Here is a 25341-nt window from a genome sequence, read left to right as displayed (position 1 = left end):
GGCGGTATTCAATTTAAATAGCACGATTCATATGTCGGTACCATATATTTAATATTAATGAAGGCATCTTCTCCACCATGAAGTTCCAAAACTTGTAATGTGGCATCAATTAGATCACCAAGATTAAGATTATTTTTCTGGGCATAGTCAATATCATCGCCACAATTCACTGTAAATTAAAAAATTTGAAATTTTAGAATGGATCGTAAACTCTTCAGATATGCTTACAGTTTTTCACTTTAAACGCATTGAACATGGGCAACAATTGCCTATAGAATGGCACCAAGGCCGGACCAACCATATCGGATGAAGTGACCAACTGTTGTATTATTTTTAAGGTCGTACACATTACCTCCAAATTTCGCGTGCTCAATGCGTCTACAAATAGAATAAATAGATAGATAGATAGATAGGTAAGTAGAAAGCGGAAAAAAGAAAACACAGACACCCCAAAATATGGTGCCAATTAAAACAGGCCAAAGTTCTCGACGTTTGCGTGTTAGACCAATGTCCCCATTCCAGTTTTCTTTTTGGTGTGCCAGGTGGATGGATCAACTCACTCTTTAGGGGCAATATTAATTGCGGTATTACTGGATGTATTTTATCTCCTCCGGCTAGCAATAAATCGGTGACACCTTGACGAGCATAAGTTTTATATGGATGCTTTGTCTCGGCCAAGCCATCGAAAAACAAAGGCAAATAGAGGCTATAGTCCAACTTGTCTATATCAACCTGTATGATAATAATAAACATATAATTATATATGTATGTATACAAGATTATTCAAATGTTTGATCAAAGATATAGCTATTATAAGTATCATTTGTATTTGAACGGAATCTGACTTGAGACATATTCTCGCTTTCAATTTCGAGCCAAATAATTTGTTTTTCAAAAGTTTGCCTTCTAGTCAAAAGCATAAAAACTAATCCCAATTTTTAAACAAATACGTTTATATTAAATTTACTAAATATTTTTTTGTTATGCTTTAATACATTGAGAACAACAAGCATTAGCCGTAAGTTAATAATTTCGAACTTTTCATTTATTAGAACTATTCTTAAAAAGCAATCAGAAAATTGAATAAGAATCATGTAAGCGATATCAAAATGGAGTTGGAATTCTCTTTTCCAAACATTTTCAATTAAAACAAATAATTTCAATGTAAAATAAATTTATATGTTAATTTATATATTAAATTCAATTTTTAGGACCAGATTTATGTAAGAATTCCCAAAAATGTTTCGAAGTCAAAAACAGAATGGAGAATGGCAAACTTTCTGATTCTAAAGTCAGTAATTAAAGAATTTGAAAACTAAAGCTTGCGGTTTCAGTCAAGTGAACACGACCTAAATGAGATTTCGAGATCTTTAATCTTAATAATACATTTTCAAAAATATCGTTAAATTGTTAGTGCTAAAATTATGAAGAAAATATGTAGTTAAACGTCCACTATTTTGTGCTGAAATTCTTGAGGTCGTTTGGTTTGACGCCGTTTTACGATACCAATTTAAGCTAAAGTACGTTTTTCTTGATCAACGTATGAAAGTAAATTGAATTTCCCGTCAAATGATACATGTTTTATAAAAATGCGACAAAAATTAGATGTGATTCAACGGCTATCATTTTGTTTGACTTGAGATACCCTTCAGTGTTAGAGGGTTATATTAAATATTCGAGCCCAAAGAGTTTCGACTTTAGATCTTGAGACTGTGAAAGTTAATTATTTGAATTAAGCTAATATAAAATGGTATAAATTTTATACTTTGAGAATTGCAACTCTCTGAATCAAAATAATGACTACTTATGAAATATGAGTACCAATCCTTGATCATTAAACTATACAATGCCAAAAAGCGTTTATTATACATAATTACATCGCTAAATATTTTAATGACAAATATTAACAAACAAACAAGTGACTTAAATTTTAAATGTCAGTCAAGACAATATGAAACAACCTTTGTTTTGAAACATCCAATAAAAAATAAAAACATTTATATAAGACCATTCAAAATTAGATTCCAGCGACATGAAACAGTGAAGATTTGCCCCTTGAAGTATGCTACATATAACACGTTTTAAACATTTATAAAAAAAATGTGTAACGATTACCAATTAGTTAGAGGACAAATTTTAAGCATTTCAGATTCATAGATTCTAGTTTAACAAACGTTTTTAAAGGTTTTGAATTCGATCGTTTCAGCTTATGATTCACATTCCTAAATACGTCAATATTTTGTCTGGTAATTAAATCTTTTCTACCTGATTGTGAAAAACACTTATATGTACTTAGTATTCAATTATAATGCCAATTATTGTAATTACATTTTGAATTATCAATAAGTCCAATTTTATTATTTTTCAATAATTGTTTGTTTAAACGATTAATTGGCTAAAGTTGACTAGGTATATATAAAATAAGTATGTCATTCTTTTATATAGGAAAACAGCGACTTTTCAGCATACATATATTTCCCGGTACAAGTTGATAGCGCAAATACCTGTTGTCCTGTGTGTGATATTTTACCTAGATAGATGACTGTCTGAACTGATTGTGAATTGTATACTACAAACATAATTTATAATTCTTTTGTTTGTTTCGCAAATGTTTTAAAGAGTGTGGATTAAAGTGACATTGTATTATATTCCATTCTTTAGCATTCTGACCTTAATATAGCCGATATTGTAGTTGCATAAGTTACTTTTGCACACACATAGGTGGAAGGGCAATAGGTCTTTGAAACTGCGTCAACTCTTTTTGAGAATCCCTACAATAGACTAGACCAAATCACGCGAATACGAAACAGAAAAATTTCCATTCACATATCATCCACATGCAAATGAGCTGCCTTTACCTTTATGGCCTGGATAAACAAACGCACCAATCAAGAACATTCCCTTCCCATTCCAAATGTGTCTGAGAGTGTATGCATATGGACTAGGAATACATTCGATGTTTCTATACTCTTACTTAGAGAGTATTCTAGAAACAGATTCTAATTGCCTAAACTTTTTCAAAACCAAAGAGGACCAAAACTTGTTAACAGTCTTAAACACTAAGGATCAAGTAAACATATGTTCTAGTTAGCTTAATGTCACTCCTTGCAATCTCCTAATTAAGAATTCAGGGTATCCTTCCTGCAAGGTTATAACGAAATGGGTTCACACATTCCTACAAGGAGAAATATTCTTTTCGCAATGCGCGTTTTCAGTCTAACTGACTGACATCTGGACATGGGCGACGTTTTCAATGTCAGGAGCAAATAAAAAAACACAACAGTAAATCGCAATGAAGGCTTCAACCTAATCCACCCACACAATCCTAAAACTAACGCCGGAAATAGACAATGACACATTATTTGGTTCTTGTTGTTTTTAGGTGCCATCGTAGCCAACACTTGAAATAATTGAACACGCAGTGGAACAGTATACAGGATTCAAATAATTGCAACTAAGTACATATTGTGTACACATATGTGTGTACATGTATGTGTGAAAGTTTGTACATATGAGTATAATTGAAGGTTACTGCCAATTTTTTGCAAGAACTTTTGAACGTCACTAAAAAGAGTAAGAGCATTCTACTGGTAAGCTAAGTTCTCTGGGAAGCTAAGGAAGGAGAAGGGTTTCGAAATTGTCATAAAGATGAACGGATCCTTTAGTCTGTAGAAATATCACGAGGGGAAACATCTAGAATCTAGATTCTAGATTATGATGCAAGGTTTTTTTAAATTTCAATATACTTTTCTTAAAGAACAAAGAAATAATCTATTGGGTTTCGGAGCTTATGAAAATTACGTTTTTGAAATTTACCACTCCTAGAATATACAATTGACAGTAATAGAATTTACTCAAAACTTCAAAGATTTGGCTAATAACAAACTAAAAAGTTCTTTAAAGGTTTTTGAAAATGTGAAAAAATGTTCTAATTTTTAGATTCCCAACTCTTTGAAGAAGAACAATTCAGAAGAACAATTTTAATTTAATTAAAGTCGGTTAAGGTGCCAAATATAATCATTATTCTTCGCTATAATATCCATTTGAAGGCAGCTAGTCATGCTGTTCAGAAATATTAGTTATATGTATAGTTTATAGAAGATCAATTTAGAGACGTTTTCCCCACTCGAAAGGAATTTTTTAAACTTTTTCAGGGACGGATCAAGTTCATAGTGTTTTGGACTAAATCGACAAATATTATTTGATTGTTTTTGTTTTATTACACATTTTTTTAATTGGATCCCATTTTTATTTCTAGATTTTCTTTCTGAATTTCTTGTACAAATGAATTTAGTAAATTATTAAATTCCTAACTCTACTTGACCTCCAATACCTAAAAGACTAATAGCCTGAAATTTTCCATATTAATATTGAAAATAATAATAATAAATGTACATGCATTAATTTTCAAACATCAAAGTTTTTTATGAATTATCAAGCATTGGATGTGCCATTTACATTCGGTTTCCCAAGACTCTATCTTTGCCACACTCCATTAGGAATGCCTCCACCAAGATAAAAAAGTTGTTTGAGTAAAAACTAATTGCTAAATTTTGCTAGTAATTAGTGTGATCCAAATTATTCCCACTTTCTCTTAAACCTAGCCTCCCTTATAAGGTAGAACAAACTATTTTGCTAATTATTAGTCAGGCAACTAATGGGTTAAAGGAAGTCCATACATAAATTACATTTGAATTGATATTAGAAAAACTTCTTAAATTTGCATACTTACAGTCCAACCAATTTTATCGCCACCGCAAAGATATTCCATTTTTATGGGCAAGTCTCCGCGATCGAAATACATGCGAAATAATGTGCCACGCCCCAAATCATTGCCACCGAGTGTAATGCCACCATTAATACCTGCACCCAAATTGAATGTGGAAATGGACTTTTGTTGTTTCTTTAAGCCTAATACCAAACAGAAGTCAAAGAAGTCAACAATCAGAAGTCATTAGCCGTTTACAAGAAACAAATATGTACATAAAAGCAAGTCAAACTAACTAGTTAGTTAACTGAACGAACTTTCAAAGGGTCTACGCACTTTTTGGATTCGGTGGACGACCTCGAGCACTTGCCGTCGTTGTTGTGGTTTCGTGTATTGGTCCGTTAATGACAACGGTATTCTTTTGCTGCGATTGTATGGAAAAGGGAGGCACATAACGGGGACACAAACGCCCACTAAATGGACGTAAATGCGGTGGATTTGCGGATTTGGAGCGTTGTTTTAGCGAAACGGAATTTGTATGGTAATCATGTGAGGGTCGGAAGCCATTGGTGTAGGCGGTCGGTGCACATTTTGCCGAATGAGACATTTTAGTTTCCGTCCTTTCCGTCTTTCGAACTAAAGTCACGTAGAGTAAACAACAAACTGCCGAGCTCAGGAATTTTCTAGCCTCCTGGACTATAGTATTCGCTACTGTTGGGTGTCGCGTCGGTATTTTGGTTTCTATGGAGGCGTACAGTGGGTCGGAGTTCAATCCCAAATTCTTGACAAGAAGAAGCGAAACCTTTTCGTGACCAGTAAAACGAAATTGAATGATTTCAAAAATAGACATTTGATCAAATCATTAAAACAAAAAAAGAAACAAAACCCAAAAGTAGACTTTGGTATTTTTATTTCTTAAAATAATAATTGAAATTTCGAAGGATATTATAATTTTGATACGTTCAACACTGTGCACCTCGTTGCTAGGCAGCCAAAGGCGCAGTGACTGATAAGCCATTCGTTGACAAACTAATTTAAACGTTGCCTTATTCCGAAAAGTAACACCCACTATATTATATATATATTGCCAACTGAAACTGGTTTGGTTAGTTTGCTTTAAAACTATTGCCATGGTATGGGATTATAATATTAACGGCTTTGCTTAAAGCCTTCATATTTCAGCAGGTGTCCTGATAGTTTTTTGACATTGCTAAAAAAAAAAAACTTTTTTTGATGGTAATGTAAAGTTTTATTAGTTTAGAAGTAAAACTTTTCTGTGAGAAATTGGGATAAACAAATATTTAATCTATTGCATTTTTTTAGTAAATCAAAGTTTGCTTTGCTTCAAAGTGTCAACTAAAATAGACAAAAATTATAATTTTTCTCTTTATTATCTCATAATTTTTTAATTTCAGGTCTTAGCATTCTATAACGATCTTTCTTACAAACAATTTTTTTTACTGCTTTTTCATGAAGTTTTTAATAAACATATATTAGATTGTCCTTTGATATTTTTAAATTTTTCCGCGGTACCTCCCTTTTTAAATTTACTATGTAGTTATCGATTAATCGAAAAAATCTATTAAAGAATTTAATTTGACGGATTTTTAGTTTTTTATTCTTTAATATGCATTTTTGAAACATATTTTTATAATGTCAATGGAATGTGAAAAAACAGGAAGCAGAGGTTTGAAATTTATAGGTGCAACAGTTACCAGTGACTTTTGAATTTTTGAGTGCAAGTCACAGTTACTTGAATAACCCTCATCTCTAATACAAAGAAAGAACAATTTGTTGTATCAAAATTTATTTATATTCGTGGTTAAATTGAAAGCCCAACAGAATAAAGTCATTGCCAATTGTTATTGTTTTGCTTGTATCACCTGTTTGTGGTGGGAAAAAGATCCCAAAATAAAAATAATACAAAATGAATGGCGAGTTAAAGAAATTGTCGGAGGAGTCGCTGTTGCAGCCGCCCGAAAAGGTATTTGACATTATGTACAAATTGGGCGAGGGCAGCTATGGTTCCGTCTATAAAGCTGTGCATAAGGAAAGCAGTTCCATTGTGGCAATTAAGCTGGTGCCGGTGGAGTCTGACTTGCACGAGATCATCAAGGAGATCTCAATTATGCAACAATGTGATTCTCCCTATGTGGTCCGATACTATGGATCCTACTTCAAGCAATACGATTTATGGATATGTATGGAATATTGTGGTGCCGGCAGTGTATCGGATATAATGCGTCTGCGCAAAAAGACTCTAACGGAGGACGAAATAGCCACCATTATGTCTGATACACTCAAGGGTTTGGTATATCTTCATCTGCGTCGCAAGATTCATCGTGATATTAAAGCAGCGAACATACTCCTCAACACAGAGGGTTATGCCAAATTGGCTGACTTTGGTGTCGCCGGCCAGCTAACGGATACGATGGCCAAAAGAAACACTGTGATTGGAACACCCTTCTGGATGGCCCCGGAGGTCATTGAAGAAATTGGTTACGATTGTGTGGCAGATATTTGGTCATTGGGCATTACGGCTCTAGAAATGGCAGAGGGCAAGCCACCATATGGTGATATACATCCAATGCGCGCTATATTCATGATTCCACAGAAGCCACCCCCATCGTTTCGGGAGCCAGATAGATGGAGTACAGAGTTTATTGATTTTGTTAGTAAATGCTTGGTAAAGGATCCCGACGAGAGAGCAACGGCCACAGAGCTCCTAGAGCATGAATTCATTCGCAATGCCAAGCATCGCAGTATATTAAAACCTATGCTAGAGGAAACATGCTCCATACGGGAGCAGCAAAGAGCTAATCGAGCCGCTGACATGGCCATGGTCATGAGTCAGGCCAAAAGTCTAGCCTGCCAAGATCCAAGCATGATGCTGCCAGAGCAAGAAGAGGAAACGGAATTTGGTGGCACAGTTAAAACCTTCATTGACGACCCGGGGACATTGGTGCCCGAGAAATTTGGCAACTATCAGCAATCATCTGCTTCGGATGCAACCATGATAGCACATACCGAACAGGATACTGATGAGGGCACACTAGGACCGGGAGGTCTAGGGCGTAAGGCTGGTGCTCTTGCGGCCGTACCTTCGGCTCCATCTCCTGCATCTGGCGATGTGGCAGCTGTCGACTCTGGTACTATGGTTGAATTGGAATCCAATTTGGGTAAGCAAAAAAGGGAAAGTTCCGAAGTAAAACCGATATTATATACAACTTCTTTGGCTTACAGGCACAATGGTTATCAACTCGGATTCCGATGATTCTACAACGGCGAAACGAAGTGACGACCAAAAGCCACGATATCGTTATCGTCCACAGTTCTTGGATCATTTTGAACGCAAAAATGTCGGTGATAAATCAACAGAGTATTCTCCAGCAGCTGCCGAACAGCAACAACAACAACAGCTGCAGCAACAACAACAAGAAGAACTGAACCAGCATTTGGCCAGTGGAGCAAACGATGCCAATAATTGGGAACATAACATGGAATTGCAATTCCAACAAATCTCTGCCATAAATCAATATGGATTACAGCAACATCAGCAGCAGCAGCAACAACAGCAGCACATGGTTATGGCATATCCGTTAATGAACGAACAGATAATTGCCCTTAACAATCAGCAGAATCTCTTGCGCAGCAATCAGCAGCAACCATCTGCCCCAACTCCTAATCCAAATCCAGCTCCACCACCACCCGCATATCAGAATCAGCATTTACACACACAATCCCATGCCTATGTTGAGGGTGAATTCGAGTTCCTCAAATTTCTCACCTTTGACGATCTGAATCAGCGTCTTAGTCACATCGATCATGAGATGGAATTGGAAATCGAACAGCTCAATAAGAAATATAATGCCAAGCGACAACCCATTGTCGATGCAATGAATGCAAAACGCAAACGCCAACAAAATATCAATAATAATCTAATTAAGATATAAAACTAACTATACAAAAAATAACAAATCAAATTAGATCTATCTCAACACCAATACCCCCAAAAAAAAAAAAAAACAACGCTAGAAGTGAAACGATAAAAACGAAAAGCTTTAATGTAAAATGCATTGAATGAAGAAAAACAAAGCAGGAAATGTAAAATTAGTTTTTTACACAAAAAAAAAAAAGGAAAAAGCCGTCTTATATGTATACAAAAAAATAATATTCTAAAATGCACGACCATCGTTTCTTCCCTATAATCCCAATGATAATATTCATCTATATATGCATATATATATAGATATATATATATATATTCTGTACGTTATTATAGTAAAGCGTTTACAGTATGTTGATACAGTATCTGCTCGATAAATTTTATATTATATTACTTGGCCGCCGTTTTGTATTATCTAATCCACTGCCCCACATTTTGGCCAGTTCCCGGAAAACTCGGGCTTTCCTTGTTGATATTTGAATATCGAATATTATTGATGGCAATATACATATACATATATAGAAACAAAAAATGACTGAAAAAACAAATTGGAAATAATAACAATTGAAGTGAAACTTTTTTAATTAATAACAAGTAGAATTTGTTTGAGCCATCTTAATCAAAGTTTTTTTTAGAATTAACCTTTTTTTTTATGTTCTTCCACAAATTTTTTAAATTCCTTAATAAAGCACAAAACTACTCTGAGAAATAGAAAAAATAAACAAGTCAAGCAATATATACACAAATATATATATTTATATAGGTACATAGAAAGAAGATAAATTATATATTTGATGCATTGCAAATCCATATTTTTGGAAAGTTTATTTATCATAGATAACACACACACACACACTTACACATATGCAAGCACATACACACATATAAATATATGCCTAGTAATTTTAGAAATTATACATAATTTACATAATAAATACATATACAAAAAATTGTATGTAACCTTATAATTAGAAAAACGTATCAAAAAGTCAGTTGCACATGTTATTTGGAATTGAACAAGCCTACAGAAAAGGACTAAAATATGTTTTTTCTAATTTGTCTGCTGATTTTCAGTTGGGTTGATTTCCATATCATGAAGTTGTGCTCGCAAATCTTCTGGTAAACTATGCTCATTCAATGCACTGGGATCTTCGCCATCAATCACAATCTCCTCTGGATCAGGTGCACGTGGTAGAAACTCTTCATTTGGATAAAGTTCTTTGAAAATGCGATGAGCCTCAGAAATAGCTGCATCATAATCTATTTCATAAATCGGTCCACTAGTGCAATATATTGAAAGTGGCAGTGCGTTGGCCTCTGCAGATTGAGTCGAATAAAGCGTAAAATAGCCACTAAATACAATTTGGGAAATATTTTGAAAGATTTGAGATGTAAATGGTGCCAAGTCAGCCATGGGATCTTCGCTCTGAGCGGGTGTAGTTATGTGGAAGATATCTGAAAATGTTTCATTCAAATAATTATGCAAAATATTAAACGAAATTCTCGGTTTCTTACATAATCCCTCTGGACATGCACCGGAGTAGTGTGAGAGTTGAATAACAATGGCTTCTCGAGCTCCTCCATCGGCCAGCAGACGCAACAGATTAACACCACCGCCTCCTTTATTTATTTCTTCATTTCCCAGTGGGCTATACGATATAAACAATCCTCGAGAGATATTTGGACGCATTGGCGCCACTGGTTGAATGGGTACTTGGCCAGGTGCGGAGACCAAATGTTTGGCACGCAGCGTCTTTCCCTCACAGCTTACCAAAAGTTCTTGGGATTGACTGTCCATGCTAACGGCGTCCACAGAGCGTTTAAGGCAGTAGATTCCACCGAAAACCGCACAAAGACGACAGAAGCATTGTGGCAATTCCCCACAACCGTACATGGGAAACAGAAAAGGTGTATTGCCATACCGACCCAGGCTACTGAGGAATCGTTGTGTGCGTTGCATACCTTCCTCGAAAGTGGAGTTCGGACCACACATGGCAATCGACTGCATCACACATAAAGCAATCTTCTCGGTCACACGTTGCGCTTGCAGATACTCGACAAACGAGCGTCCTCGGAAGGCCAAAGAGTCTTCATTACACTTGTCCTCACCATAGTCATTGCATGCCATTAGGAATTTCATTAGCAATCGTTTCTCCACCATTGTAAGGATTTTAGTATTGAAGACATCACTTCGTGAGCAAGGAACAGATAAAATTTCTCCATCATTATTAATGCAGACATGATCTACGGCACGAAACTCAGCATAACGACAAATATTTGATCGGATCAGCAATTGAACGAGTTCTCCTGCAGCATATAGCACACGTGGGCAGAGATCTAGATTAAAACGACGTGACTTGGCCAGTATGGCTTCGCGCGTCCAAGCTGTGGGCGCTTCGGGATCCCCATTAACTGCAGCTACATTGTGCCAAGTGTAACTACCATTCCGCAAAGCAGAACTTTCGCTTACTTCCTTCTCCAATAGCGAACACAGGGCATCCAAACTAAAGGATCCCCAAGAGTCACCACCATAGTATTCATTTTTATCTAGATGCAGCACAGTCTTTCCGATGCGACTTGCAGCAGCGGCAATACAGGATTCAGTGAAGCCTTTCAAAAGAATTAGAAGTCAATCAATATTTAGTCACTATGACTCATCGAACTATTTGTCCTAACGCCCATTGTTTATGGATTAGGCTGATCTCACCTGTGCCCATCACCACCAAGTCGAATGCTTCCGGCAATTCATCCGTCATGTTTCTAAATTATTTCAATTATTGTTGATTTTTTCCAAAACAAATTTGTAAATTCATTTGTGTTACAGTCACTATTTGTTTAGCGATGTGCAATAGGTCGATCAAATATATCGAAAAAACAGCTGTTAAGTGATGAACCCCATATCGATAAATTTACTGGCAACCTGTGTTTTTATCGATTAATTAAAGCTCTCTCCTTGGACTCTCAAATTTGGCTCTCCCAACTTGTTGCTGCTATAGCAACGCCAAAAATTGTAAACAAAACCCGGAAGATAGTGAAAATGTAGAATGACAAAAATAACATATTGCAAGGGTAACTCACTGACTCCGTAGTTCGAAAATATGTCGTTCGAAAAGATACTCTACAAGTATGATGATCCCCATGGAATCGGCGATGTTTACTTTATTTGGCAAAAAGGTGCAGGTGCCTTACTGGCAACCACTGGAACCGATGGATCAGTCGTATTGTATAATCGCCAGGGGCAAATGGTCCAGCGCCTTATACTTGCCGGGTATGCTAATACACAACTGATCCAAATAATCCTTAAGTTCATGTGTTTTTAAAATTTCAGCCTTTGCTCAGGATTTGCTTGGGACAACGAAGGAGAATTGTTGGGCATCATTACCAGTGGATCACCAAATATAACCCTATGGGATTATGGTACACAACAAAAGTTGACTGTGGAGTCCGGTTTAAGAGATCCTTTGACTTGTATTTTGTGGTCGAAGCAAGATCAGCTACTAGCCGTGGGCACTGGCCGTGGTAATTTGGCCATTTATAACCATCGCAGTGGCAAAAGGACACCAGTGCTTGGAAAGCACAGCAAGCGCATTACTTGTGGTGCCTGGTCAGCTCAAAATCTTTTAGCACTCGGTTCGGATGATAAGAGTTTTTCGCTGAGCAACGAAGATGGAGATACTGTCCGAGTTGTCCAATTGCGGGATGTTCCAACCGATATATACTTCGCCGAGATGGCCAGTGATGAACGGATTTCTGGTGATAATGCCATTAGCATGATAATAGGAAAACGTACATTGTTCTTGTACTATTTACCGGAGCCGGAGAATCCCACTGAGCTTGGATTTCAGAGTCGTTATGGTTCACTGCTGCAGCACAAGTGGTTCGGCGATGGTTATATATTGCTAGGCTTTTCCAATGGACACGTTGTGGCCATTTCTACGCATCCCAAGGATGTGGGCCAAGAACTGTGGCAGGTGAAGAATCACAAAGACACGTTGACCGGCTTAGCCTATTGCCCATCATTGGATATTGTGGCATCCTGTGGAGACGATAAGTATGTAGAGTGAATGATGTGATTAAAGAGCGTTTTGTTTTTAATTTTTAATTACTACATTCGCAGCATAAAAGTTCATTCGATTACAAATCTTCAGGAAACAGAACGGATAATTACCGTACCAGATCATGCAAATGTCCAAATGATTGATTGGTCACCAGATGGACAACTACTTGCAGTCACCACAAGTGGAGGAACGGTCTACACTTATGTAACCAAGCTGCCACATATGTTTGCTGTTTTCGCACCTCGAATTGTGATGCTCAGCAGTCTGGCCGAAGTCTCCATATACATATATTCGCCAGATAAGGCGAGAACTATACCCTTTCGACTGCCCCTGGAAGGGGAACCCACCTTTCTGGCTGTCGGCCCATATAACCTGGCCGCTGGTATCGATAAACATGTTTGGTTCTATGATCTGGGTAAAAGTCTTGGCGAGGAGCCACGTCCCTTGAGTGAACGAGACATGCCCTCAAATATAAGCAGCATGCACTTGAATGCCGATTATTGTGCAGCTTTATGTGCACCCCAATTGATCCTTCAGGCAATTGCAACAGATAATCCGAATTGCAAGGATAAGCTACTCGCCACTTTTCCGAGTGCCTTACCCACCATTCCCAACGATGCAGTGATCACTTGCTTTGCCCTTACCCAAGAGCTGCTTATCTTTGCCACTGATGTAGGTAGCCGTGGTTGCTTCTTTTAACTATCATAAAATTTATTCATTTTTGTTTACAGATTGGACATCTCATATTTTTCTCATTGGAAAAGTGGGATAGTTGCACTATCTTTAGACATAGCATGGGCATTCGGCAGCTCTTCACGGACATTGAAGGAACTAAAACCATTTTCATAGATGATCATGCTCAAGGATACATTTTTCTGCCAGCCATGGAGGAGGCGTTACTCATTCCAGATATGTCGAAGCAGTGTTTGGGCTGTCTCTGGGATCTCACCCAGCCGAATGTCTTTATTAGTTATGATGCAAAAGTTGTGACAACTCATGTCTTTGCTCGTCACTCGGTACATGGAATGCACACACGAAAGGTGGGCGAGTCCAAACTTAATCCAGCTCAGTTACCAATATTGTTGTGTGCCGGCGAAATGGCTCTTCACATCGATGGCGGACAATATGCCACACAATCTCTCAGCACACATGTAACTAATCCGAGCAACAGTCACTCAGAGAATCTTCAATTGTACCTAAGACTAAAGAAATATGACGAGGCCTATAAACTTTGTGAGCAGATGAATCAGTCTAGTGCTTGGAGAGAGTTTGGCGAACAGGCCATCACCGATTTGGAGCCAGAGATTGGTAGAACCATCAAAAAACATTATACAGTAAATTTTTATTTAATTTTAATTTCTTTTTGTAGCCATTCGTGCTTATAGACAATTGGGAGATGCCGCCATGGTTAATGCTTTAGATGAGCTTCGCTATATGGAGGATCTAGCCATGCTTAGTGGCTGTTGTTGCATGCTTTTATCCCAGTTTGACCAGGCCAAGGATTACCTCTTAAAGGGGGTCTACACAAAGGCCGCTTTAGAGTTATGTCGTGATCTTTTGCAATGGGATCAAGCTTTACTCTTGGCCTATAAGCATGAACCACAGGAAGTTCCCTACATAGCAAGAGAATATGCCCAGCAATTGGAGTTCACGTAAGACAATCTGACTTGGTTTTTATTCAACTTATAACTGAAGCTTATACACCCTCCAGAGGAAACTATGCAGACGCTTTGTATAACTACGAGAAGGGCTACAAAGAGGACCTAATCAACAATGACGAAGCGTTGAAGCCAACGTTATTGCAAAAGAGCCCAGAATATGAGGAGCATGTGCGTCTTTGCAAAATGGGCATTGCAAGGACATCTATACGAACAGGAGATTTTCGACGTGGCGTGAGTTTGATTGTCTTTAATTACATTATGATCATATTAACCACAATATTATTAATAATATTTCCTCATATACACACACAGATACAATATGCTGTAGAGCTGCAGGATAAACAATTACTTTACGATTGTGCTGAGCTCCTGGCAACAGTTAACCACATTACTGAAGCGGCCGGACTGTACGAACGTGGCGGTTATTTTGATGAGGCGTGTGGCCATTATATTGCCTTAAAGATGTGGAATAAGGCAAACAATGTGCTCTCGAAAGTAAAAAGTAGTAAATTACATGCAGCCTATGCTAAAGCCAAGGAATCGGATGGTCATTTTGAAGAGGCCATTCGAAGCTATAAAATAGCTGGTGACTTGGATGCTTGTGTTAGAATATATCTGGAGCATTTGTGCGATCCGCATGCAGCGTCAGAGATTGTACTAGAATCTCGTTCGGTGGATTCAGCCAAATTGTTGGCCAAGTTCTATCAGAAAATTGGTGACATTGAGCAAGCGCTACAATTTCTCATAATTTGCGGATGCGTCGAAGAAGCCTTCGCCTTGGCTCAGCGGCATAACAAACTACGTCGTCATGGCGAGCTACTCGAACGCTTGGAGAATGTAAAATCTGCTGACTATCTGGCCTTAGCTCATTACTTTGAAAGTGAGAAATATACATTGCTGGCGGGAAAGTATTATTTCCTTGCCAGGGATTTCACAAAGGCATTGAGATTCCTGCTTAAAGCCTCAGCTTTTAGCAATGAAGAGGAGCAGGCTTTGTCGTTGGCTATAGATTGTGTGGCCACCTCTAACAATGAGCAGTTGGCATCGCAATTGATTGAATTTCTGCTCGGGGAACTTGATGGTGCACCCAAGGATCCGCGTTATCTTTTCCGTTTGTATATGGCCCGCAAGCACTATAAGGATGCAGCCAAGACGGCAGTAATTATTGCCAATCAAGAGCAATTAGCAGGCAACTATAAATCAGCCCGAGATCTACTGTACTCTATGTATCAGGAATTACGTCGCAATAATCTTTCGGTGACTGCTGAAATGCGTCATAATTTAATATTACTCCACCGTTATACATTGGTTCGCATACATGTCAAGCTGGGTAATCATCTTCTAGCCGCTAAGCTGTTAGTTCAAGTGGCCACTTGCATTTCTCAGTTCCCCGAACGTAAGAACAATTTATATAGCAAATTGGTATTATTTTCTCTAATTTTATTGTTTTCTTAGATATCATTCCCATTCTCACATCTACGGTCATTGAATGTCATCGAGCAGGTCTCAAGAAGTCTGCCTTTGTCTTTGCCTCAATGCTAATGCGTCCAGATTATCGCAATCAATTGGATACGCGTTATGTGAAGAAAATAGAATCAATTGTCCGCAAGGCTCCAAAGGGTATAAAAAATCTACGCGATGAGATCGATGACGAAACAATGGAGTGTCCAATTTGCGATGCTAATTTGGCCAATATGGAGGTTACCTGCTATAGCTGCAAAACCACTTTGCCCATCTGCATAGCCACAGGACAACATATTATTAAGCAACAAATGACTTCTTGTCCGCTTTGCGACTTTCTCTGCTTTCGTTCAGAGATGGAAAAGTAAGTTTCATCGACATCTTGTCTTTAGTCATTTTTATAACAATTTTCTCTTGCAGTATACTCTCGGAAAATGGCGAATGTCCAATGTGCAGTGAACGGGTGGAACCAGAACAGCTCCTCGATGTGGAGGATATACGTCCGTACATTTTAGCTGCATCCTAAGTTCAATGACTGCAATGACTAGTTAAGGCACAGCAATTTCGACACCAAAAAAAAAAAAAAAAGGAAAGTAATTTTAAGTAAAAATGCACAAACAAATGCACTAATTAGAAAAAAATATTCTGCCTCTGAAAAGAATATAACATTTTTCTATGGAAATGGTCACAATTTACCTTACAATAACGCACCCAAATGCTTCATCAAACAATAAAAGACTTTTAGATAAAAATTGCAATGATCAATGTTTTAATATTAAACAACAACAAACAAATCTTTTTTCTTATTATTGCTAACAAATTTAATATCAATTTCAGTTTTCAAATTAAAAGAAACCGTTACTTTTGCAATATGAAAGAAGCAATCAGTTGAAAAGTTTTTTAATCTAGTTCTCATTGTTAGTGAATCAGTTCAAAGGTTTGCGGTTCGATAACCGATAGAATAACCGGAAAGAAAACGATAGTTGCCTGGCAATATTAATCAACAAATATCATTCACACTTAAACAAAGCTCAAATGTCGGAATTGATTGATAAATCGGATTTTATAAGGGCCAATGTGTCCAATTCAAACAACGATGCGGTGGCCTTTGAGATGAAGTTTGCCAAAGACCTGAAAGTGTCCCAACTCAAGGTATGGATATCCTTTTGCAATTTCTGCCCTGGCACGAAATTTCAAGACAGATGTTCTCATAGACTTTGTTTTTGTTTGTGACTCACAGAACAAACTGGAGATACTGACCGGTGGGTCAGCTGCAACCATGAGAGTGGAATTATACGAAGGAAAGAATCGATTGGCAACATTGGATAATGACGATGCTCAGATTGGATTCTACATCAATTCGGATGGACTGCGCCTGCATGTGATTGATAGTTTCCTTACCTTGAGCTTTGATAATAACGCAGTGGAAAAATTCGAACTAACCAATGATCAGTATGAGCAGAGAAAAGATTCTGTGCGTTATTACCTCAAACAGAATCGTCTTGGCAAATTCAATGAAGAGGAGATGCGTCAAATGGAGGAGAAACGTCGCGAGCATGCGGATGAATTGCAACGACGAGCAGAGCTTTGTGTGGTTAATGCACGCTGCGAGGTCTCAGTTCCGGGAAATCCACGACGTCGTGGCACCATCAAATACAATGGTAGTCTGGATGGGAAAACTGGTATCTTTATTGGCGTTGAGTACGATGAGCCATTGGGCAAGAATAACGGAAGGTAATGGCTTTAAATCATTCACCCATTTTAAATATTAACATCTTTTTCTTTTAGTATTAACGGCAAAGTGTATTTCAAATGTGGACCCAACTATGGAGGATTTGTCTCACCATTATCAGTCGAAGTGGGAGATTTTCCTCCAGAAGATGTTAATCTTGATGACGAGCTTTAGATATATCAAATTTATTTCCACATTGCATTTATCTGGCAAAGCACAAAACACAAAAAAAAAAAAAAAGGAAATTCGTTTTCCCTAAATGCGAATAACAAAATTTGATCATGTAGTTATGCCATTTTTATTTATTAATTAAAACATCTATGTATGTATATCAGATATTCTTACAACATGTTTTTTTCAACTTTCCATACTTTTTTTTTTTTTTGTGTGTTTATCGTATTTCTGATTTATAGATAATTTATAATGAATAATAATGGTGTTTTAAATAATGCTCCGTTTTTTGTTAAATTAACCTTTGGCGTTTAGTCTCTCTCTTTAATCTGTTGACGCCAAAACTCTCACTTATCAGTTTACAATCTAAAGTTGAAAATAAATTTTTCATGTCACAAATAAGTTTATTATTACTCATTTATGCTAAAATAAATTAAACTTTGCGTGCAAAAGAAATCATTGATAGCAGTTAAGAAATACAATTTAAAAAAAAAAAAAAATCGCGCGCACTACTTACAATAATTTTTTTTTTTTTGCTGTCATTGGGTTTATTTGGGTATCGGTTTATTGATATACATATATACTTCTTATTGTGTGTCTGTGTGGTGTTGTTGTTGTTGTAATGAGCGATGTACCTGTATATATATGGGAATCGTCCAATATATATTTATGTCTGTGTACCCATCATAGCTAAGACCTAACTTGTTCATATATGTATTTTTGTTTTATAAAGTTTCATTAGTTGTTCGTTTAACATTGAATATAAAATGGTGAAAACTCTTGATATTAGCAATAGCAATAAAATTATAGCACACATATTCCAATCTGCATGATATAACTTCAAGTGTTTATTATCATTATATGTAGATATACAATATAGGTATTTAAAGATTGATTTTTTTTTTTTTTTTGTAACAACCACAAACCTGTTGAATCAGCTAGGATCAATGATCGTCTTTTAGTTCTCAAGTTGAGATCAGTGTGTGTGTTTTCATTTATTTTTCGTTTTTGTGGGAGAGATTTGAAATGGATTTACATGCAACTTCGTAATTTTCTGATCCAAGATTTTCTTGGGACTTTGTTTTTCTATTGATATATAATAACTACTCATGCATAGCGACTCCATCTATGTATGTATTTAGGTCTGGGAACAACTGATACAAAACATATAATACCACTGAGTATAGAGTTTTGTGTACAAATTACAAAAGGATACATTTTGTTTATCTTTTTTTGGCATATTACTAGAATTGTTTGGTGTTTGTTTAGGGTTTCTTTCTCTCTGATTTGTCTGACAATGAGAGTTGATTCCAATCCTATATTGAAGCTCACATTGTATCTGCCTCTTCGCCATTCAATTCGTGTATGCTTCTAAATGCGCATGTTTTCTATTATTATATATTATATTTATCATCATCATCCTTCAAAAACTTCAATCAATGATAAGCTTGGGGTTTTTGGTTTTCTTGTTTCATTTACAAAACAAGCGCAACAAACAAAAGGAAACAAAAAAAAAAAACATTTCACTGGATAAATGCAGTTTATAGAGCATTGATTTGTTTGCGTTATATATTTATTATTATTATTATCGTTATTATTATTAAATGAATTGAATTTTGTGTGTTTAATTAAAGGTCCATGTGTTTCTTCTTGCATTTCAAAATCATCTCTGCCAATATACTGACTGAATGAACAAACCTGGGGTTCGATCTTGAGGGCAGTATATAGCAGGGATTATGACTATGTTCCTATCAAAATATGTATAATGTATGCTTGTCTGTATATATGTTTGTTTGTATGTCTGTCTGTGCGTTTGGTTGAAGAGTGTTGTGGGTGCCATTTTTCATTTCTTTTGTTTTTTTGTGCATGCGTGAACATATTGGTAGATAGAGAAGTTCATTTGATTGACATGATCGAGCGATCAATCTATTTATATATATATATATGTATGTATGTTTGTATGTTTGTGGGTGTAGATGTGTGTATATTCAACGTTTTAGAGATGCTAGCAATTAAGCAAAGATTTCTTTTACTTGAGATTCTGTCTGTCTGTTGTCTGTGCTTTTGGGCATCCAGGCGCCATCCATGTACATACATACATATATGAGCAACCACCCCTCCCCACCAGCTAATCGGTTCCCGGTACCCACCAACCCAACCCAACCCAATCTGCCCCCCTCCTCCGATCCCTAAGAACTATAATTATTTAATTTTTTGTTTTCTGTTTTTGCAATGCTATGTCCATGTTCCATTATAATTAGAGAGTTGTGGTGCGTAGCATTGGTGTTGTTGTTATTGTTGTATTCTGTGTGGTGTTTGGTTTCTCGTTATCGTTATCCATGGCATTGCCACTGGGTCCGGCCGACTCGTTTGTATTGGTATTAGATCTAGCATCTTTTTTGCCTGCGTCTCCTCCTCCGCCTTTTGCTCCTCCTCCTCCAACGCCTCCATGTCGTGAGGCTCGAAATTTACGCACTATTAGGCTACCGGTATGTTTGATGTTTCTTTTTAATCGGTTGCCACCGCCTCCATCACTGTCGCTGCCACTTTTATCCTTTTTTGCCGTGATACCAGTACCAGTTCCTGTTACTGTGCTCATTGCCTTCTGGTGGATGGGTGGGCCAGCGCCTTCGCCTTCCTCCTCCAAAATGGCATTTATCGGATTTAGATCAACATAGAGAGGTGGTGGCTCTCTTGCTGATGGTTTACTGGCAACCAACTGTTGCTGCATGTCAACAGCTTGAGGGGAAGCCGGATCGCATGGTAGCACCTCGCGCGACTCCACATTCTCCTTGGAGCTAAATGGCGAGTACATGTGAAAAGCTGATAATAGCGATCGTGATTTCTTCTGATCATCATTGCCACCGGTTGACAATCTGCTCTTCTTGCGCCTTTGAGATCCCTGCTGACTGGTTAATGAGCGACATAATAGTGATAGCTCAGACAGCTTTGAGCTGCTTCTGGCCATTTGTGAGTCGGCAGTAGATATGGTATCAGCTTGAGTGGTATCAGCGACAGTGTCAGTGGCGGCATCGGTGCTTCCCTCGTTGTTTGTTTGGTTAAGTCACAGCCGTAGGTCAAAAGCAATGCGGGACGCAATGTTCTTGAAGCCAATGCTGGTGCCTAAAAATAAATAGATTTTCATTAAATGTTCTCTTTATTTTCAAATGCCACTCTCTCTCTCTCTCTCTGTCTCTCACTTACCGGAGATTCGCTTGAAGCGCACTCCATTCAACGAAAGTCGTGGCAATTTACAGACTTCTATTTCCCATTGCACAAGCGAGTCTGTATTTGGATCACCATGAACGCACCAAAGAACAAATCTGCATAAAAGAAAAAGATGTTTTTAACAATCTTGCACTTGCTTTCCCCTTACTTTCACTCACCTTTCACGCTGCTCATAGTCACAATTGTTCTGATCGAGTACTTCACGTATCTTTTGCATTATTTGATCGGGCATCAATGGTGATGTTGTCTTCATGGACCATGTGAAACGCAATACACGTGGTTTTGCTGCCTCTTCCGTGGTGGAAGTACTGAAAGAATGTAATTGATTCACAAAGGTCAGAGAGAACACTGCAAAAAGTCAACTAAATGAATCCGAAGCATTAACTATTTATTCCTCTTCTATTTCTAACTCAAAACAATCTTCACCCCTAAAAAAAATTAACCCTTTTTCTGGTCAATAATTGTTGCAATGATAATGAATGATTTGTTAGTATTTACACAAAACTTAAAATTGGTAAATAACAATAAAGATTATTTATTTCCTTTAAGGTTCATTTTAAAATTTCTTTCAACTAAAATTTTAATCAGCAAACGAATAAAACTCTAAACCTGTTTAATAAAAAATTCATTATTTTTAAATGTTCCTAATTTACAATTTACAGATTTTTTAACAATAAAAAAAGCTTTATAAATTATCTACACCCATAAAAACAAAAAATTTCGACTTAAGAAAAGTATTTATCGAAATACTGTTACCAATATTTACAGTTGTGTTCAAAATAATAGGAATGTAATTGACTTGGGTCTAAAAACTTGGTAAAATTTACAAATATTTCTATATTACAGTATGCAAATAAGAATCTGTCTATTATATACATACATTTGACTGTCTTTAATTCGAAATTCGAGAGACTCTTAACCCTCTAATGCTCGCAAGTGTTTAATCGATTGTAACGAACAATGTAAACTAATAATGTTTTGAAAATTTATTTAAGTTGGGAATGAAAGTCTCAAACAGGATAAGTATTAATGATCTTATAAAGCATCGATATGTGCTTTGAGGTACTCTTGTGCATTAGAGCGTTAAAATATTGCGAATTATCGTTAATAATCTTTGAAAAGATCTCATTTAAACGACTGTTCCTTAACTTTTCGCAAAAAGTGCATGATATAGTGTGGCAAAACAAGAGACAGAAACTTCATCATCCACTTGAACATGGTCAGAAAAACTCACACCGTTGTTGTCATTGATAATTCTTCATCATCCATAATTAAATGCGAATGGTCCCTCCTATCGAATTTGAATTCTCAAGTGTTTGTTTCGAAATAAAGAAATTTTGTAGGACACTTGTGATAATATTGAATTATTGAAAGGTTAAAATCGAAAGAATTATCAAAGTAGATTGTTTAATGCTGTCTAAGCTATTTCGAATTTAAATTAAGTGTTTTTCATAGTTCAACATTTTATAGTTCAATCCATGGTCCTTGAATTGATGAGCCATCAGGAAAACGCACAAGGTGATTTCTCAGGACTCTCAGTTTGTCAAAAATCATCGAAAAAAAGTTGAAAGAGAGGGAGTAACTAATTAGTTTTTCCTAGTTCTTTAATAAATTTGGAATTATGTTAAATTTCAATGTCAAATTAATTTTATGTAGCAATTTTCATTCCTATTTTTCGAAACACAGCTGTAGTTAGTAGTTACATAAATTAAAAAAAAGAAAACTTGCAAAATTTGTTGGTAATTGCTGATGTTTCTTGACCACAAAATTTATGATTTTCACATAATTTTTTTATGCCTTTATTAAATTACTAATTTATTTAATAATGTATTAATTATTTCTTTGAAACTTAATATGTATATATATATATATATTTATATGTGTATATATAATAACTACTAATCGACCCACTGAAGGTGGTGCTCGATGGATAACACGATTTATAGATAATCATCTGTACAAATAAAATGGTCACATGCACAAGTTTGTTTTTTGTTTTTCGTTTTAATACATTATTTCATTCTTGATTTTTGTTTAGATTAAGTTTAATTTCTGTTTCAGTGACTACTTGGTATATTGATGGTAATTTTTTCTTTTTCTTAAAAATGCTACTTGTTGACGCTCTTTGTTTTATGCGCTTAGACTTCAGCTTCAGTTTTTGTTTTGTTTTGTTTTTCTAGTTTAGTTTTTTTTAGTTTAGTTGTAGTAGAGTATGTGATTTGATTGATCAACTGCAAAAAGTAAGTTTTTTGTTTTAGTTTTATCCAAACTTTGATTGTATAAATCGATAGATACAAATCGGTTTCGATAGCTCTCTCTCTCTCTCTCGCTTTCTCGCTGTCTCTCTACATTGATATACAAAACACATATTTATACATACATACAAATACATACAATATATAAAGTGAAGCGAAATTTCTAAATCAAATATGTATATAAGATCATTTCTTGTTACAATAGCTGCAAATCCGGGCCATTTTGTAAAAGTGTGTTTATTAATTCCATCTTCCATCTCGCTTTCTCTTAGAGCAATTTCGTAAATAGTTATTAATTTCCATAACATTTGTTTTTCTTTGTTTAGTTTGTTTTTGTTGTTGTTTATAACTAAAATTGCCATACACAATATTAACATAAAATTCTATGCATTTATTGTTTGTAGATAGTACCCGTGGGTGTCAAATATATTTACTAATAATGTATATTTAATCCATAATCGTGACAGTGCTCTGATTGGATTGGATTGGATTGGGTTGAAGTTGGTTTTGGGGTGTGTCGGGTTTTGGGTGTCGTTCACTTCACACAAGTTTAGCATTAGCTTTAGTTAGTTTTACTTTCTTTTTCTTTCTTCGTTTCTTCTTCGCTTTTCTCATCTCTTTTACAAACAATGAAAACACAGAATTTTGGCGATTCCTCTTTGTTGTTCATTTACTTTTTAAATACATGTATTTTTGTTTTTTTTATTTATATAAATGTAAGTGTATAATTAGTTAATAATTTTAATAAAACATAGGCGCATGTGTGAATTGTTTTGGATATACGCAACGGAACTCAACGTTGTCGCTTTCATTTTTTTTTTTATTTTTAGTTTTTTTTTTTTTTGATGGTCAATCGCGACGAATCGTTTACGGAATCGAATCGGGATTTTCGAATTTCGAATACACGAAATTTTAATGTCTTAAACGACAATCCGGTTCCGTTTCGATCCGTAATACATTCCGATCCGATACGATACAACGATTAGATACAACGCGTTACGATACGATACGATATGATCTGTGATCTGTGATCAGTAGTAATTTGTAATCTGTCTCACTCTCTCTCTTTTAGCTCTGTATCATATCATTCTCTCACACTCTCTGCTCTGTATCTCTCTCTCTCCGTCACGCGCGTTTACACTATGGGGGAATCGTTTGTTTCAGTTTCAGTTTTTAGAACTATTAACAAGAAGTAGTTAATGCTTGTTTTTGTTAATTACTGGTTTGGCCTAAAATTAAAGAAAAAATTTTAAACAAATTATTCACGGCTGGAAAAAATATTAATAATGGGTAAAAAAAAAAAAAAAACAAACAAATACGAGAAATGAAACCAAAAGAAAACAGATAAGAAAATAGAACGGAATAGAAAAAAAATGGTACAAGAATACATTTTTTTTTTTTTTTTTGGTTTTGTTTTAAACGTTTCCTCAATTAAGAAAGAAAAGTAAACGCAATATTTTTTTTTTGTATATTTAACTAATTTTGCATCATAATTTTCATTTTGTAATTTTTTCTTTGTTTTATTTCATTTTTTTTTTTTTTAATTTTTGCATAAGTTATTTGAATAAAAAAATTAATTTGAATTAACAAAAAAATAAGGGAAAAAAGGACGAAAAACAAGAAAGCCTTCCTAGCAGAGTGTGGGGGATGACAAAATGGAAGTATTACATATAATAATAATTATAATTAGATAGGTAGATCGTATATAAAGCAATCGTGGGTATTTTATAAATAATAAGTAAAGAAAAAAATAGTATACAAAACAAAAAAATAAAATCCATATATTTAATTTTATGTAGAAAGACGAAACTAATAAAATGTGACGGAGATTTAAAAAAATTTGTTTTCTTTTCGAGAGCGCAGAGAGGAAGCGACTAATTTCACATATTATATTTTTTTTTTTGTTTTTGGAATTCTTGATAACTAAGAGCTTAAACTGGCTGTACTTTCTTTTTGTTGTTTCCTCCGAGACGTAATAGACTTAAGATACATATTTCATTATGTATGTATGTATTTATGTACGCACTGTTTTGTATGTATGTATATGTATGTATATATGAATATAGTTTTGCATTCAGAGAATCTTTCGTTTTGCTGTTCGTAGTATTTAATTAATTAAAT

At 35.8% G+C, this 25341-nt stretch overlaps 7 protein-coding genes across 26 annotated transcripts in view; 3 read left to right on the top strand and 4 right to left on the bottom strand.

The window, feature by feature from the left end:
- Positions 1–5: 5 nt before the first annotated feature.
- LOC137576568 (parkin coregulated gene protein homolog) lies at positions 6–5348 on the bottom strand. The gene is made up of 5 exons (XM_068289788.1): positions 5045–5348; positions 4733–4911; positions 561–732; positions 229–378; positions 6–169 (listed from the first exon to the last, which is right to left on the bottom strand). The coding sequence occupies exons 1-5, from the start codon at positions 5313–5315 to the stop codon at positions 9–11; spliced, it is 933 nt and encodes a 310-aa protein (XP_068145889.1). The 5' UTR covers positions 5316–5348; the 3' UTR covers positions 6–8.
- A 1129-nt stretch (positions 5349–6477) lies between these two features.
- Positions 6478–9615, top strand: hpo (serine/threonine-protein kinase hippo). Its single transcript, XM_068289833.1, has 2 exons — positions 6478–7887; positions 7952–9615. The coding sequence occupies exons 1-2, from the start codon at positions 6636–6638 to the stop codon at positions 8659–8661; spliced, it is 1962 nt and encodes a 653-aa protein (XP_068145934.1). The 5' UTR covers positions 6478–6635; the 3' UTR covers positions 8662–9615.
- On the bottom strand, positions 9438–11511 carry Rep (Rab escort protein). Its single transcript, XM_068289835.1, has 3 exons — positions 11362–11511; positions 10170–11264; positions 9438–10109 (listed from the first exon to the last, which is right to left on the bottom strand). The coding sequence occupies exons 1-3, from the start codon at positions 11408–11410 to the stop codon at positions 9706–9708; spliced, it is 1548 nt and encodes a 515-aa protein (XP_068145936.1). The 5' UTR covers positions 11411–11511; the 3' UTR covers positions 9438–9705.
- Positions 11512–11631: 120 nt separating this feature from the next.
- Oseg6 (intraflagellar transport protein Oseg6) lies at positions 11632–16592 on the top strand. The gene is made up of 9 exons (XM_068289332.1): positions 11632–11922; positions 11983–12705; positions 12772–13384; positions 13444–14020; positions 14082–14364; positions 14424–14604; positions 14686–15769; positions 15829–16198; positions 16255–16592. Exons 1-9 carry the CDS (start codon positions 11753–11755, stop codon positions 16358–16360), a joined length of 4107 nt encoding a protein of 1368 aa, XP_068145433.1. The 5' UTR covers positions 11632–11752; the 3' UTR covers positions 16361–16592.
- Positions 16593–16826: 234 nt separating this feature from the next.
- Positions 16827–17904, top strand: Tbcb (tubulin-binding cofactor B). The gene is made up of 3 exons (XM_068288635.1): positions 16827–16986; positions 17075–17568; positions 17623–17904. Exons 1-3 carry the CDS (start codon positions 16870–16872, stop codon positions 17738–17740), a joined length of 729 nt encoding a protein of 242 aa, XP_068144736.1. The 5' UTR covers positions 16827–16869; the 3' UTR covers positions 17741–17904.
- A 1368-nt stretch (positions 17905–19272) lies between these two features.
- Positions 19273–20705, bottom strand: LOC137575872 (uncharacterized). The gene has a single exon (XM_068288636.1). The coding sequence runs from the start codon at positions 20703–20705 to the stop codon at positions 19995–19997; it is 711 nt and encodes a 236-aa protein (XP_068144737.1). The 3' UTR covers positions 19273–19994.
- The window catches only part of par-1, a 36304-nt gene continuing 31667 nt past the window's right edge, over positions 20705–25341 (bottom strand). For 18 of the 20 annotated variants that reach the window (XM_068288629.1, XM_068288632.1, XM_068288631.1 and 15 more), the window contains 3 exons: positions 21124–21273; positions 20942–21060; positions 20705–20860 (listed from right to left, as the gene is read on the bottom strand). In XM_068288629.1, coding sequence (XP_068144730.1) covers positions 20802–20860; positions 20942–21060; positions 21124–21273 — 328 coding nt within the window. In that variant the 3' untranslated portion in view covers positions 20705–20801. Of the gene's footprint in view, positions 20861–20941; positions 21061–21123; positions 21274–22992; positions 24450–25341 lie in introns of those variants that run through there. The other 2 variants (XM_068288627.1, XM_068288628.1) reach the window with 1 other exon arrangement.

This window comes from Drosophila tropicalis, unplaced genomic scaffold, assembly GCF_018151085.1.
Source record: "Drosophila tropicalis isolate 14030-0801.00 unplaced genomic scaffold, ASM1815108v1 contig_593, whole genome shotgun sequence".
Classification (NCBI taxonomy): Eukaryota; Metazoa; Arthropoda; class Insecta; order Diptera; family Drosophilidae; genus Drosophila; species Drosophila tropicalis.
Note: the sequence above shows the minus strand (reverse complement) of the source record. Positions and strands in the feature narration are given on the sequence as shown.